The sequence below is a fragment of the Rhincodon typus genome, chromosome 37, assembly GCF_021869965.1.
Source record: "Rhincodon typus isolate 14 chromosome 37, sRhiTyp1.1, whole genome shotgun sequence".
NCBI classification, from domain to species: domain Eukaryota; kingdom Metazoa; phylum Chordata; class Chondrichthyes; order Orectolobiformes; family Rhincodontidae; genus Rhincodon; species Rhincodon typus.
Window position 1 is genome coordinate 21,443,346 of NC_063368.1, and position 15,890 is coordinate 21,459,235.

The following is a 15,890-nucleotide window of genomic DNA, read 5'->3' on the forward strand; positions in this document are numbered from 1 at the left end:
TTTCTGCTCGGCCTGCTGTGTTCATCCAGCCCTGCACCTTGTTGTCTCGGATTCTCCAGCATCTGCAGTTCCTACTACCTCTGCTCCTGTACGGTTGTCTGGTCTTGTTGGGTCCGGAAAGGTTTTACTTCTGGTTGTGATGGCCCTTTTGTTTCCCCCATTACCACCAGATGTTTTAGTTTAGTCAGGACTGGATCTTTTTGCGTCCACAGTCAGATATTGTCAGCAGTGACTGGAAGGGTGTCCAGAAAGTTTAAAACCAGAATGGACTGTGTGAGGCTATGCGATTACCTACACTCAAGTGGTGTTCCCCAAGCTCAGTTGGGCAGGTGAGGGCGTCCATTTCCTACAGGAAATCCTGTAACTCTCATGCTCTGCTTGCCACATGTCTAATGTCTAATGACTGAGGCAGTTGCAGTGCCTGTTTGAAGTCCATTTGGGCTTCAGCTAGTAGGCGCTTTTGCATGGTTACATCATTAATCCCACGTATCAAATGGTCTCTCAGCATCTCCTTCAGGGTTAACCCAAAATCACAATCCGCTGCTAGTCATCTTAACCTCATGAAAAATCCTGATACGGATTCCCCTGATTCTTGAATTGCCAAGTAAAACTGATAACGTCTCAGAATTAGAGGAGGCTTAGAATCATAATATTGTTATCTGGTGTCTCAGGGAACATTAGGCTCCTAATAACTGAAAATGCTGCAGGTCCACAAACAATCAGAAGAATTACTTGTTGCCTTTCATCTGCCCCAATGTCATTTGTGTGGAAAAAAAAAAACAATCTTTCCAGAGACTGGGCCCAATCTTTGATGGCAGGGTTGAATGAGTCAAGCTTCCAAAAGAAAGGCATGATGCCAGAAATGCTTACCCCAACTCAACGACAACTGTTATAAGCAAAGTTTTCTTCAGGAGCATTCTGTTTTTTCTCTCATCACCACTGAAATAACTTCCTGGAGGCAAGTGTCCTGTCACCAAGTCACCCCTTTATTTACATGTGCACAGTACATGGACTCTGACTAGCTAGCTCAGAGCTAGTCCCTAGGATAGTGAGAATCTCTGAGACTCCTGTTTATATCTGTCAGCCAGCTATGTCTGATTGGCCCAGCTTAACAGCCCCAATCAGGATCTCATACTCAATAAGATAAACCTGGCTCTCATTCCAGTCACTACAGGTGATATCTTGTATTGAAAGGAAAACAGAACAAACCAGCTTTTGTTTATTTGTGAGGCCAGGCATGGAAGTTAATTGCAGTTTGGTTCCTGATCAAAGTTCTGCAGGTGCTTCGTCACCGGGGCTGAGCAGTATGTCTAAACAGAAAGCAGAAGCTGGCTATTAACAAGGTCAGTACCTGGGAATTGTGGTCGCCACATTACCAAAAGGATGTGGATGCTTTGGAGAGGGTGCAGAGGAGATTCACCAGGATGTTGCCTGGTATGGAGGGTGCTAGCTATGAAGAGCAGTTGAGTAGATTAGGATTGTTTACATTAGAAAGACGGAGGTTGAGGGGGAACCTGATTGAGGTCTACAAAATCATGAGACGTATAGACAGGGTGGATAGCAAGAAGCGTTTTCCCAGAGTGGGGTTCTCAGTTACTAGGGGTCACGATTTCAAGGTGAGAGGGGAAAAGCTTAAGGGAGATATGCGTGGAAAGTTCTTTACGCAGAGGGTGGTGGGTGCCTGGAACACGTTGCCAGTGGAGGTGGTAGAGGCGGGCACGATAGCGTCATTTAGGATGTATCTAGACAGATACATGAATGGGCAGGGAGCAGAGGGATACAGATCCTTGGAAAATAGGTGACAGGTTTAGATAGAGGATCTGGATTGGCGCAGGCTTGGAAGGCCAAAGGGCCTGTTCCTGTGCTGTAATTTTCTTTGTTCTTTGTTCTTTATTCTTTGAATTGGTTCCAGCTAGCCTGGAAAAGACCTTTATGCTCAAGCAGACGACAGATGTTGAACGATGAATGTAACCTTGTGGAGGAGATGGTCAGTCTTTCAGGGAGTGGCCAGAGTTTGATTGGGTTTTGGACTGTCTACAAAACAAAAAAAAGTCTGGCTGTTGATGCTACAGCATGAGATTTGAAAGCTCCCTGCCTAACCTTCCACGAGTAGCTCTTTGAAGCTCAGAGAATAGAAAACCAAGTTTTCTTGTTGCCTTTAGGCGAGTGAACTGAGCCCCAATTGACATCTTCAGAAAATCAACCAAGAAACAATCATCTGTACCAGTGAAACAACACATAGAGGAAACCATTTAAGTAATCTGGCCAGTTTTGTTATATTATTTTATTTATCCTCTAATAGTCTATTTGTCTTTTGTGTGAAACCAAAGGGTTTTTTTGGCTTTATAGCATTGACCAATTAGATTACTTTGTTGCTTACTTTTACTCTGCAGAAGTTTCTATTTTGTTCATAAATTTCTAATCTTTTGTTTAAGGTACAAACCATTGCCTGGAATTGATTATTCTTAGAGTTCGGGATTGATTAATCAAACTAGGAACCATTAACGTCAATTTTGAGGGTCTTTGAAAGTTTTAATTATACTGGGTTACGAATACAGAAGTAGAAAGGCTGATTTAACATCTAGAAGGAAGAGGGTAGCAGATGTATGTGAGCACCACCATCTCAATTTCCCCTCCAAGTCTCACATGATCCTAACTTGGAATAATATTGCTGGTTTTTCACCATCACTGAATCAAAACCCTGGAATTCTCACACTAACACCACAGTAGATATTCCTACACATTAGTTCAAGAAGTTAGTTCATCACAACCTTCCCAAGGATAATTAGGGATAGATAATAAATGCTGGCCTATCAATGAGCCCAAATCTAAGAAAACAATTTAGCCAATGATCAAAATTCATAACAGATCATCTGTTACTTTATATATAGGAATGATGCAAATAATTAATAATATGAGAACAAATATCACAATCACAGAAATGTTATAGCACAGAAGGAGGCCATTTGGCTCATTGTGTCTGTACTATTTCCCAGAATGAACAATTCGGTGGTACTTTTCTTACCTTCTCCCTTTTTCTTCCTTTTCAGATAACAGTTGAATACACTTTTGAATTCCTTGATTGAATCAACCAGCATCACATACTCGGACAGCATCTTTTAGACCTTAACTCTTACTGTGTGAAGTTTTTCTTCATGTTGCCTAATGCTTCTTTTGCCAATTACCATAATCTGCACCGTTTCATTTTTGCTTCTTCCGCCAGTGAGAACAGTTAATCCTGATCTACTCTGTCCCAACCTTTCACAATTTGAATACCTCTCAATTCTTCTCTCAGACTTCATTAAGAAAACAATCCTGAACTCTCTAATCTATTTATATAACTAAAGTGCGTTATTCCTGGTTCCATTCCAATGAACCTTTTCTGCATTCTGTCTGATGCCCTCACTTCTTTCCAGAATTGAACACAGTACTTCAGTTGAGGTCGACTCAGTACTCCAAGTCCCTACTAATAGAGATTAGGTTAGTCTGTGTTTTATTAATTGCGCTGTCAACTTCTTCTGCCACCTTCAGTGACTGATGCACGTACACATCTAGGTTCCCATACTCATGCACCTCCTTTGTTTAATACAGTCTCTGTGTTCTTCCAACCAAGATGAATCATTTTGCACAACTCCTCACTGAACTTTAAATAGGATAGACAGATAGATAGATAGATTCTTGATTAGCAAGGGAGGTGAAAGGTTATCAGGATAGCTGGCAATGTGGAGTAACCAGATCAGCCATAATCTTATTGAATGATGTCAGAAATCACAAGACACCAGGTTATAGTCCAACAGGTTTATTTGAAAACACAAGCTTTCGGAGTCTTATTCCTTCTTTAGGTGTTAGTGAGAGAGGTAGTATCAGACACAAAATTTATAAGTTAAAAGATAAAAGGGCCACACCACTGATGAGCATGTACTAAGCAAACCTAAAATGCTGTTAAATGTTTAATCAGTTAGAAGATTTTAATTGATTAATATTGAATGATGGAGCAGACTTGAGGCACTGAATGGACTTCTGCTCCTGATTCATATCTTTGTATGTAATTTCATTTGCCACTTGTCAGCGCATTTCACCTCCTTTTGAAGTATTGCATTATTCTCACAGTTCACAGTGCCCCCAAGCATTGAATTATGTATAAATTTTGAAATTATGCCCTGTTTCCTAAATTCTGCTTAGTATATATCAGGAAAAGAAAGAGTGCCAATGCTGACTCCTGGATAACTGCAGCAAATGTTGCCTCAGTTTGAAAAACATCCATTAATCACTACTGTCTGTTTCCTAATAAAATAAAATATGATAATATTGCAGGGGGGGAGTGTTTTATCGCCCTTCCAACTCCATATTGATTTAATCCTGTTCCCCCTCTCCCTCATCTTTGATGGTTTGTTTAACGTGCAAGTACCTTAACAGGCTTTGCACATAAATTCTTCAACTGGCAAACATGTGATTTACTGCTGGTGGTTAACACATGAAAAAAAATCCCACAGGAGATTTGTTGGGAAAATATATAACAATTTTAAAAAATGTCTAATGGATTTAAGGTTGAAATTTGATATATCAAAAATGTAAGGTTTCACTTTCTTGCATCCAATGCAGAATGGAAAACTAACAGCTGAGAAAGACTACGCACACTGGAGAATTGAAGAACTGATATCGGAAAAGGTTGAGCTGAAGGTGTGCCACTGCAGTGTTAGGAAAATGGAAAAAAAGACTTTCTGGCAGTTTCTAAGATTGATTTTTTTTTTGGTGCAGCAAGTTATTACTATATCCCTGCCATTTCACTTTAGGGTTTGCTGCTGTTTTGGCCATAAGTATAAATGTTGGGTAAGAATAGGACTGTGGTTGATAGTGATGCTCTGCGCGTTCTCACTGTGAAGATGTCAAGGTAAAATCTGATCCCATTAGAGACTATTGACCAAATTTTTGGAGTTCTAGAAATGGTTGCTGAGTAGCAGCTGGGAGTGGAAACCCTCTTTAATGTGTATTATTCATTTTCCCTATTGTGTTGCTCTGGCTGAGACCAACTACAGCAGCAGGTACAAATATTTTGTTGGTTAAGTGTGAATTTGAATGAATTTTTTAAAGGGTTTTCACCAGTGGGCCGACTGCGTTTTCTCGCTATATTTTACCAAATTCACCTTATTAACTACCTGGCCCACCCTATTATGTCCTTCACATCACATGCCTGGCACCAGTGCCATCTTTAAAAGCTCTCTAGCTTGAAAGCCCTTTGGAGCAAGTGGCCAGCTGAAGTTGCCAAGTATCCACTCTGGCTTCCATGTCGAGAACTCTTCGTGTCTACCTCGTTTGGTGTGTTTGGTCAGATAGGAAGCTGAATATTTATAAGGTGGGTTCTGGCATTAATAAGACATTGAACAAGCTATAATTGGCAACTGGCTACTGCTTAGGCAAAAACATGCTGCTGGGCAAATGCATAAAAGAAGACAGGAGATGCTGCTGACATTGAGATAGGCCCTGTGGGACTTCTGGTGCGATTCTATCGCAAATCTTACCGTAGCCCAGGTATCTCAGACCATGATAAGATTCTGCCTTAGGTATTTATTGTCTGGTTGGTTATAATCAATATTAAGATTGTTGATTTAGAATTTCCCAAAAGAGTGAAAGCAAAATTTTTGAATGTCAAATTGAAAATATATTATTGCTGTTTATCCTTTATAAAAGGGTGAGTTAAATTTTTGTTTATGGGCTCTAGGTTAGGGCTCTCTCAATTGTTCTTTGGCAGAACAATTGCAAGAGTCTGAAGAGATGGTGCTGACGGTCCTTCTTGAAGTGTTATCAGATTATCTACTGAAACAATGAATGATCAGGAGAACGATAAGCGAAATGGAACTAAAGTCAACATAGTCTTACCAGGTCATAGGGCTGGTCTCTCATTTAAGAGAGATCTTAAAACCATAAGATATAGGAGGAGAATTAGGCCATTCAGCCCATTGAGTCTGCTCTACAATTCAGTCGTGGTTGACGTATTTCTCAATCTCATTCTCCTGCCTTCTTCCCGTAACCCTTGATCCCCTTACCAATCAAGAACCTATCTATCTCTATCTTAAATACACTCAATGACTTGGCTTTCACATCCTCTGCTGCAATGAGTTGCACAGATTCACCACTCTTTCGCTGAAGAAATTCTTCTCATCTCAGTTCTAAAGGGTCGTCCCTTCACTGTAAGGCTTGGGTCCTAGTTTCTCCTCCTAGTGGAAACATCTTCTCAACATCCACTGTGTCCAAGCCTGTCAGTTTTCTGTAAGTTTCAATCAGATCCCCCTCTGTCCTTCTAAACTCCATTTGAGAGCAGATCTCATTCATACAGACATACTGGAGTCCTCAACCTCTCCTCATATGACAAGCCCTTGATCCCCAGGATCATTCTTGTAGATTTCCTCTGGACCCCCTCCAATGCTAGCACATCCTTCCTGAGATGTGGAGCCCAAAACAGCTTGCAATATTCTAAATGCGGTCTGACCAGAGTCTTGTATAACCTCAGCAGTACATCCATGCTCTTCTTTTCTGGTGTTGGTGGTTTAACCTGACAGTCACCATGCCTTGAGCGAGAGGAAAAGTTGAGTAGGAGAGTCCTTCATATAACAAGAGCTGGTGTGGGAATTGAACCCATTTGTTGGTGGCGCTGTGCATCACCAACTAGCCATCCAAGCTAATTGTCGTATTACCATGATATTCAGTTTCTTGCCACAAGATGCTGCTGCAAAGTTTAGTATGATTCTCTAAAATGTTAATGCTTTTTTTTAAGAGCGAGATGTATGAAGTCAAGAGACTATTGTCCATCAAGGATGTCTTACTAACTGAGGTGGGTCTATCCAAGATGGCTTGTTTTACACTAAATGTGCATTCACATCAGTTACTAATCAGGTTTCTTGAAGTAAATATCAATTATGTTTATGAATAACCAGAAGTAGTTTTCAGTAAATCAACCTATTGGAAGTTGACTGTTTTACACCTATAAACAGGCATAGGCACTGGAATTTGATGATATGGCCCGTTATGGTCAACCTGCACCAGAAATCTGCCAGGTACTGTACTGCATTGAATGACTTTAAAGTTGTCCAAGGCTCCCATTTGGAACAGGTACTAATTTCCTTTTGACATGTAAATTAGCAATCTATGTCATTGTGGAACTTTGTCAGAAGTCACACAATACCAGGTTATAGTCCACCTGATGAAGGAGCAGCATTCCGAAATCTTGTGATGTCAAATAAACCTGTTGGACTATAACCTGGTGTCTCGTGACTTCTGACTTTGTTCACCCCAGTCTAACACCGGCGCCTCCATATACATCATTGTAGAGCCTTAAATGAGAAATCCAGCTAAGAATGGATAGCATTTGAGTTGTATATGCTCCACATCGTTGTATTAGGCCTAACCATCAATCTTAAAGACTGCTGGAGGCTGGTCTTTAAAAGTAGTTGTTTGTAATATATGTAAATGATCTGGAGGAAGATGTAGGTGCTCTGATTAATAAGTTTGAGGATGACACCAAAATTAGCGGAGTTGCAGATAGTGAGGAGGATTTTCAAAGGATACAGCGGGATATCCATAGATTGCAGATTTGGGCAGAGAAATGGCAGATAGAGTTTAATCTGGACAAATGCAAGGTGATGTATTTTGGAAGATCAAATTCAGGTATGAATTTTACAACAAATGGCAGAACCCTTAGGAGTATTGATATTCAGAGGGATCTAGGTTTACAGGTCCACAGATCCCTGCAAGTGGCAGCACAGGTGGGTAAAGTGGTCAAGAAGGCTTACAACATGCTTGCCTTCATTGAAACGGCACTGATTCCTGCGGCACACCAAAAGTTATTGATCTCCATTCCAAAACACGTCCTTCCACTGCTGATCCTCTGTCTTCTATGATAACCAAGCCAATTCTGTATCCATCTGGCCAACACACCCGGATCCCATGAAACTCTACTTTTTGTACCAGCTTGCAATGAGGTGCCTTATCTAAGGTCCATGTAGACAACATCCACTGCCCTTCCATCATTAATCATTCTTGTTACCTTCTCAAAAAACTCAATCAAGTTGGTGAAACATGACCTTCCCTGCACAAACCCATACTGGCTATGACTAACAAGTCCAGTCACGTCCAAATGTAAATAAATCCTGTCTCTCATTAACTTCACCAACAGCTTTCCCACCAATGATGTCAGGCTCATCAGCCTGTAATTACCTGGATTATCTGTTTCCCTTCTTAAACAAAGGAACAATGTTAGCCATTCTCCTCTTGACCTTGCCTGAGGCCAAAGAGGATGCAAAGATATCTGTTAAGGCCCAGCTATTTCCTTGCTTCCCACAGTATTTGAGGATTGATCCCATCTGGCCCTGGGAAATTGTCTACCTTAATGCATTTCAAGACATGCAACACTTTCTCCTTCATTATGTTGACCTGCCCGAGAGTATTCACACACCTTTTCCTAACCTCAACATCCCTCATCTCCCTCTCTTTGGTGAATACTGATGTAATATACTCATTTGTGCTCCAGCGCAATCTGTAACCTCATGTCCCAGTTTATCCCCTACTCAACCATTACCATCAAACCATGGGATTAGCCCTGATTTAATGGAGAGTGCAGGAGGCCATGCCAGGAGCAGCACCAGGGCATTCCTGCATATGAGGTATCAACCTGGTGAAGCCACCAAACAGGACTACTTGCACGCAAAGCAGCATAAGCAGCAAGTGATCCACAAAGCTAACCAATCCTACAGCCAATGGATCAGATCCAAGCTGTGCAATCCTGCCACATCCAGATGTGAATGGTGATGGATGCTTAACTCGCTGGAGGAGGAGGCTCCACAAATATCCCCATCCTCAATGAAGAGCTCAGAACATCAGCGCAAAAGATAAGGCTGTATCGCAGCAATCTTCAGCCAGAAGTGCTGAGTGGATGATCCATTTCTACCTCCTCCAGTGGACCCCAGCATTACAGATACCAGTCTTCAGCCAATTCAGTTCACTCCACATGATATCAAGAAACAGTTGGAGACATTGGATGCTGCAATCTGTGGGTCCTGACAACATTCTGGCAATAGTACTGAAGAATAGTGCTCCAGAACTTGCTCCCCTAGCCAAGCTGTTGCAGTACAGTTACAACACTGGCATCTACCCGACAATGTGGAAAATTGCCCAGATATGTCCTGTACATAAAAAGCAGGACAAATCCAACCTGGCCAATTAGCGGCCTATCAGTCTACTCTCAATGAGAAGTAAAGCGATGGAAGGTGTCATCAACAGTGCTATCAATCAGCACCTGCTCAGAAATAACCTGCTCAGTGACGCCCAGTTTGGGTTCCGCCAGGGCCACTCAGCTCCTGACCTCATTACAGTCTTGGTTCAAACATGGACAAGAGAGCTGAATTCCAGAGGTGAGGTGACAGCAACAGCCCTTGACATAAAGGTTGCATTCAATTGAGTGTGGCATCAAGGAGCCCTAGCAAAACTGGAATCAATGGGTGTTAGGGGCAAACTTTCCGATGGTTGGAATCATACCTGGCACATAGGAAGATGGTTGTGGTTGTTGAAGGTCAGTCATCTCAGCTCCAGGATATCTCTGCAGGAGTTCCTCAGGGTACTGTCCTAGGGCCACCCATCTTCAGGTGCTTCATCAATATCCTTCACTCCATCATAAGATCAGAAGTGGGTATGGTCACCGATAATTGGACAATGTCCAGCACCATTTGCGACTCCTCAGCTGCTGAAGCAGTCCATGTTCAAATGCAACAAGATCTGGACAATATCTAGGCTTGGGCTGACAAGTGGAATGTAACATTCGTGCCACTCAAATGCCAGGCTATGACCATCACTAATAAGAGACAAATCTAACCACCTCCCCTTAACATACAATGATGTTACCATCATTGAATACCCCACTGTCCATGTCCTGGGAGTTACCATTGACCAGAAACTCAATTGGACTCACCACATAAACTTGGTGGCAGCAAGAGCAGGTCAGAGGCTTGGAATATAGCGGCAAGTAACTCACTACCTGATTCCTGAAAGCCTGTCCACCATCTACAAAGCACAAGTCTGGAATGTGATGGAATACTCCCTGCCTGCCTGGATGGGTGCAGCCCCAACAACACTCAAGAAGCTTAACACCGTCTAGGACAAAGCAGCCCGCTATATCCACAAGCATCCACTCCCTCATGAATGACACTCAGTAGCAGCAGTGTGTACCATCTACAAGATGCACTGCAGAAATTCACCAAAGATTCCCAGACAGCACCTTCCAAACCCATGACCACTTCTATCCAGAAGGACAAGGGCAGCAGATATATCGGAACTCCACTACCTTCAAGTTTCCGTCAAAGCCGTTCACTATCCTGACTTTGAAACATATCATCGATCCTTCTTCACTGTTGCTGTGTCAGATCTCTGGAATTCCTTCCCTAATGGCATTGTGTGTCAACCCACAGCAGGTTGGCTGCAGCGGTTCGAGAAGGCAACTCACCACCATCTTCTCAAGGGCAGCTAGGGATGGTCAATAAATGCTGGCCAGCCAGCGACACTGACATCCCACAATTTTTTTTAAAATTAAGGATCTGCTTCACACACAGCCTCCCTCCTCTATCGTTGAGTGGGCCTACTACTCCCCTAGCTACCCTCTTCCTCCTAATATGTGTATGAAATGCCTTGGGATTCTCCTTTAACTTGCTGTCCAAGGACATTTCATGGCTCCTTTTAGCCCTCTTAACTTCCTGTTTGAGCTGCTTCCTACTTTCTCTATATTCTTCAAGGACTTTCTGTTTTTAGTAGCCTAGACCTTAGGTATGCTTCCTTTTTTTTGATTAAGCTGATAATTTCCTCTGTCATCCCAGGTTCCTGAATCCTGCCATTTCTATCCTTCATTTTCAGAGGAATATGTCTGCCCTGCAGTCTAATCAACTGGTCTTTAAAAGATTCCCACATGTCAGATGTAGATTTACTCTCAAACAGCCACTGCTCATCCACATTCTCCAATTCTTGCCTAATTCAGTCATTGTCAACCTTTCTCCAGTTTAACACCTTCATCTGAGGTCCATTCTTGTCCTCATCCATAAATATCCAAACTTACGGAATTATGGTCACTCTTGCCAAAATGCTCCCTGACTGAAACTTTGATCATCTGGCCAGTCTCATTTCCCAATACCAGGTCCAGTGTGGCCCCCTCCCTCATTGGACTAGGCACATACTGTTTCAAAAAGCCCTCCTGGAGACACCTAACAAATTGCTCCCCATCCAAACTCCTGGCACTATGGGAGGCCCAGTCAATATCACCCACCAAAACAACCCTGCTATTTTCATATTTTTCCAGAATCTGTTTACATATTTCTTCCTCTATTTCCCGCTGGCAGCTGGGAGGTCTGTGGTACAATTCCAGCATTGTGACTGCACCCGTCCTATTCCTGAACTCTACCTATAATGCCTCACTGCAAGATCATTCCAGGTGTCCTCCCTCAACACAGTGTGATATGGTCCCTAATCAGTAATGCAACTCCCCCACCTCTGGCATTACTTAATGAAAAACAATTAAGCCAGTTAGGCCTACACCTTTTGGAGTTTAGAAAAATCACAAATGATCTTATTGAAATGGGGAGCTTGACATGTTGGATACTGTAGAATGGAATATGTAAAATTGGACATTGGATTCAAGAGTAGAGTTCTTTTACTGTAGTTGCATTTATTACCAAATCTCCACAAGTAGCATCTCGTGAGAGAGAGGGTTCTGGAATAATAACAAAACAAGAAACATGAAAGAACAGTAAAATGACATTATAATAATCAGAAAAAAATGAATAGAAAACAAAACAGGGATGTACAAGTCAAAGAATAGAATCCACTTTTTATCCATGGGTCATAAATTGATTGATAGATTTCAAGGTTTCTCAAGTGGTTTGGCATAAAAATTGTCATATGAATTAGTTGACATTATTGTAGTTTGAGATGGCTGTCAATTGTTATTTTACAGAAAATAAACCAGTCAGTAGAACTGAAATCAACTGTGGATGAATACAGTAGCATCATTAAGGTAAAATAACACCAAAGTACAAAGGATCAACAAGCACTTTAAAAAAACTGAAATGAAAATATTTACTTCACATCAGGATTGATATATTTGCTGTTGAAGCATTTTCAGACATGTTCAGAATGATGGAAGACTTAATCAGACCTGTGACAGTCAAAAACCAAATTTGTACTCCCCTAATATAAGAATGTTGAAAATACGTTGTGAATCAATCAAGGTTGCTAAGAGAAAAAAAGTATTTTTTTATCTGAGTGTTGGATTTAACCATGGGAAGGTTCACTCTTCATATTGACTGAATTAGCCTATAAAGCTGTAGAGGGCAGATTCCTGGAATGGATACAAGCTAGTTTTCTACAACAGTATGTTGAAGAACTATTCAGGGAACAGGCTATTTTAGATCAATAACGTGCAATGAGAATGAGGTAATAAATAATCTTGTCGTAAATGCACCTCTAGGAATATGTTAGAGTTTTTCGTTAAGTGATGTAGTTCAACTTGAAAGTGGGTATTAAATCTAAACAAAGGAAACTATGAAGGTATGAGGGGCAAATCAGCTGTGAGATTGGGAATCTACATAAAAAGTTGGACTGATAGTGGCTAACATTTAAAGAACTGATACATGGTTTATAACAAATATACATTCTTGAGTATTCTTGGATAAAGAGATATGCCATCAAAGTTTTTTGTTATGCACTCCTCAGGACAGAATTGTAAGAATACTAAATCTCAAAGGGAACAAGAATTTATACTGCTTGAGAAAAGGATGCTGATTGATTCACAAGTGGGTTCTCACTGGTAGAGACTCCCATTGAGAATGCCGTGACTGTGCATTGTGCCTTTTTCAAAGCTAGGGGAACAACCATTCCTTATTGCATTCTCTGTGCCATTGCCTTGACCAATCAGTGTTGACTGGCCTGGTTTCAGTTTAAACACAGCTTGGCAGCTGACTGTTTCCTGTGCATTCTCCGAGGGCGATGGTGGTGTAGTGGTAATGTCACTGACTCAGGCTGATGCCCTCGGGACATAAATTCAAATCACACCACAGTAGCTGATAAAATTTCAATTTATAGAATTATAGAGTCCGTACAGTGCAGAAAGGGGCCATTCTCCCCATCAATTCTGGATCAACCCTCCAAAGAGCATCCCACCCAGACCTAGCTCCCCACCTTGTCCCAGAATCCCACATTTGCCATGGTTAATCCATCTGGTCGTCATATCCCTGGACACTATGGGGCAATTCAGCACAGCCAATCCACCTAACCTGTGCACCTTTGAACTGTGGGTGCAAACCCATGCAAACATGGAGAGAATGTGTAAACTCTACACAGATAATCACCCAAAACTGGAATTGAACCCGGGTCTCTGATGCTGTGAGGCAGCAGTGTTAGCCACTGTGCCACCCTTTAATTCATTTTAATAAATTTCAGTTCATTCAAACATTACGATCTGGAACAGAAAATTAATCCCAGTAATGGTGACCTTGAAAGTATTGTTGATAGTCGTAAGAATCAACCCAATTCATTAGAGTCCTCTGGGGGAGGAAGTTTATCAAACTTACCTGGTCTGGCCTATGTGACTCCAGATCCACAGCAATGTGTCTGACTTTTAGCCAACCTTTGAAATACCATAGCTGGATGTACATTTCAATGGCATGAACAACAAATGCTGACCTGCTATCAGCACTCATCCTAAAAGTTGAACAGAGACCCTGCTGTGATCTGTGTTGTGAGCTATTAGCTGAACCATCAAAATTGCAAACCTGCCCGATAAGCAATAAAAATCTCCACCGACAAATGCAGTATAAAATATACAAATTTCCCAGGAGGGTTCTGAATCGTGACTGCCAGTTAAGGTCACCATTTCTGCTTAACTAGAGAAACAAAGGAATATACATGGTAACTAGAAACCTACCTGATTATGGAATTCTGTGACAGACAACTTCCTTGGTAATACTTAATTAATTAATAAATATACTTGGCTGTCCTGTTATAGGAAGGGTATTATTAAGCTGGAGGGATGTTCAGAAAAGATTTACCAGAACGTTGCTGGGAATGGAGGGTTTGAGATATAAAAATAGACTGGTAGGACTGGGACTTTTTTCACTGGAGCAAAGGAGGTTGAGAGGTGACCTTATGGAGGTTTATAAAATCATGAGGGGCATAGATAAGGTGAATAACAAGGGTCTTTTCTCCAGGGTGGGGTTTTCGAAACTAGGGGGCATATTTTTAAGGTGAGATGCGAAAGATTTGAAGAGGACTTGAGAGACAAATTTTTTTAGAGGGAGAATGGTTTATGTGTGGAATGAACTGCCAGATGTGTGCGGGTGCAATTAAAACAATTAAAATACATTTGAATGAGTACATGTATAGGAAAGGTTTGGAGGGATATGGGCCGAGTGCAGGCAGTTGGGACTAATTTAGTTTGGGAATATGTTAAGCGTTGACTAGTTGGGCTGAAGGGTCTGTTTGCATGCTATATGACTCTATGGTCTTAAATAAATGTTCTTGCTTTTTTGCCCAACACAGGGATTGAAAGAAGAAATAAATGGATTACAGTATCATCTCACATGTGAAGATTTGACAGAGTAAGTTGGGCACAGCAATAGATATCAGGGTTTGGAAATCTCACAAGACCCAAGTTTTCATCATGGGCCCAGATTTCTGTTAGGCGGACAATAACTATTCTAACGTAAATCAACTGTAGACCACTTACACCTCCAGACCCTGACCTGATACCACCTACCCCAGCCCCGCCTGGGGACCCAATATCGAACTCTGCTCCCTGGTACCAGACATCCTCTGACATCGTATTCTATTTTGGATATTTATTTGTCAAATTATTTGGTGCAGCCTACAACATTAAGTCTGACTACTTAATTCTTACTTTCCTCCAAAAAAGGCTGTTCAGGGAGTGGGTTGGGGAAGTTCTTAAAGGAAGTTGAGTTGCGTGGGGAAAGAGGAAGAGAGAGTGATGGGAACGAATTATATGACCGCCAAGTGATTGGAATTATGAATAGAGAGAAACTAGTGAGATGAGGACCTCTGACGAAGAGTCAGTATCACTGAGAGGAGTGAGCAAGATGAGGACCCTGTGACAGGCAGACAGTCAGCATCACTTAGAAAAGTGGGCAAGGTGAGGACCCCAAACAGGTGATCAGCATCACTGAGAGGAACAGATGAGGTATGGAATTCATGGCATGGGCAGTCAACATCACGGTGATATGAGATGAGATAAGCTGAAATGAGCTGAGATAAGGTGAGGTGAGATGAGATCCTGCTTGGTCCCATTTGGCCCCATCCCTTAAGCAGGTCATCAGAGACACAGCCAAGGTGCAGTGTGAGAAGACCACCATCTAATGTCTTCCTGCCAAAATTTAACAAGAGTGTTTGTTTCGAGAAAACCTCACATCCTTAATGGAATGTAAATAGTTTCGTGTTTGGAAACTGCCTTTTTTGTTGCATCTAGATCGAAGCTCTACTGAGGAATGTCGAAATTCCAATGTATTTTCTGCAGCATTTGTATGGAACTGTTTTGTACTTGTATTTACTTATAGATAATCTATGAATAAAGTATATTTTTGAAACAAAAAAGAATGTTTACAGAGACAGAACTAGATTTATTAGAGCTGATTGGAATTGGAGGAAGGAGCCAGTTGTCTGGTGAGACTCTGGTAAGTAGTTAATTTCTTTTCTATATTAAATGTTAACATCATACATATTCATCTCCAGATTTTGAGATATTACATTTAATTCCCTCATCTAAGTAATTAACATATATTGTGAATTGCCAGGATCCTAGTTCTGATCTTTGCGGTACCCCACTAGTCACTGCCTGCCGCCATTTATTC

The 15,890-nt window shown here is 41.5% G+C and overlaps 1 protein-coding gene across 2 annotated transcripts in view; it reads left to right on the top strand.

The window, feature by feature from the left end:
• LOC109913022 (protein KASH5-like) overlaps positions 1–15,564 on the top strand; it is a 67,528-nt gene extending 51,964 nt beyond the window's left edge. For both annotated transcript variants that reach the window (XM_048617711.1, XM_048617710.1), the window contains 4 exons: positions 4,603–4,680; positions 6,773–6,829; positions 11,987–12,046; positions 14,569–15,564. In XM_048617711.1, the coding sequence (XP_048473668.1) occupies positions 4,603–4,680; positions 6,773–6,829; positions 11,987–12,046; positions 14,569–14,631 (258 nt within the window). In that variant the 3' untranslated portion in view covers positions 14,632–15,564. The remainder of the gene's footprint in view (positions 1–4,602; positions 4,681–6,772; positions 6,830–11,986; positions 12,047–14,568) is intronic.
• Positions 15,565–15,890: the final 326 nt, after the last annotated feature.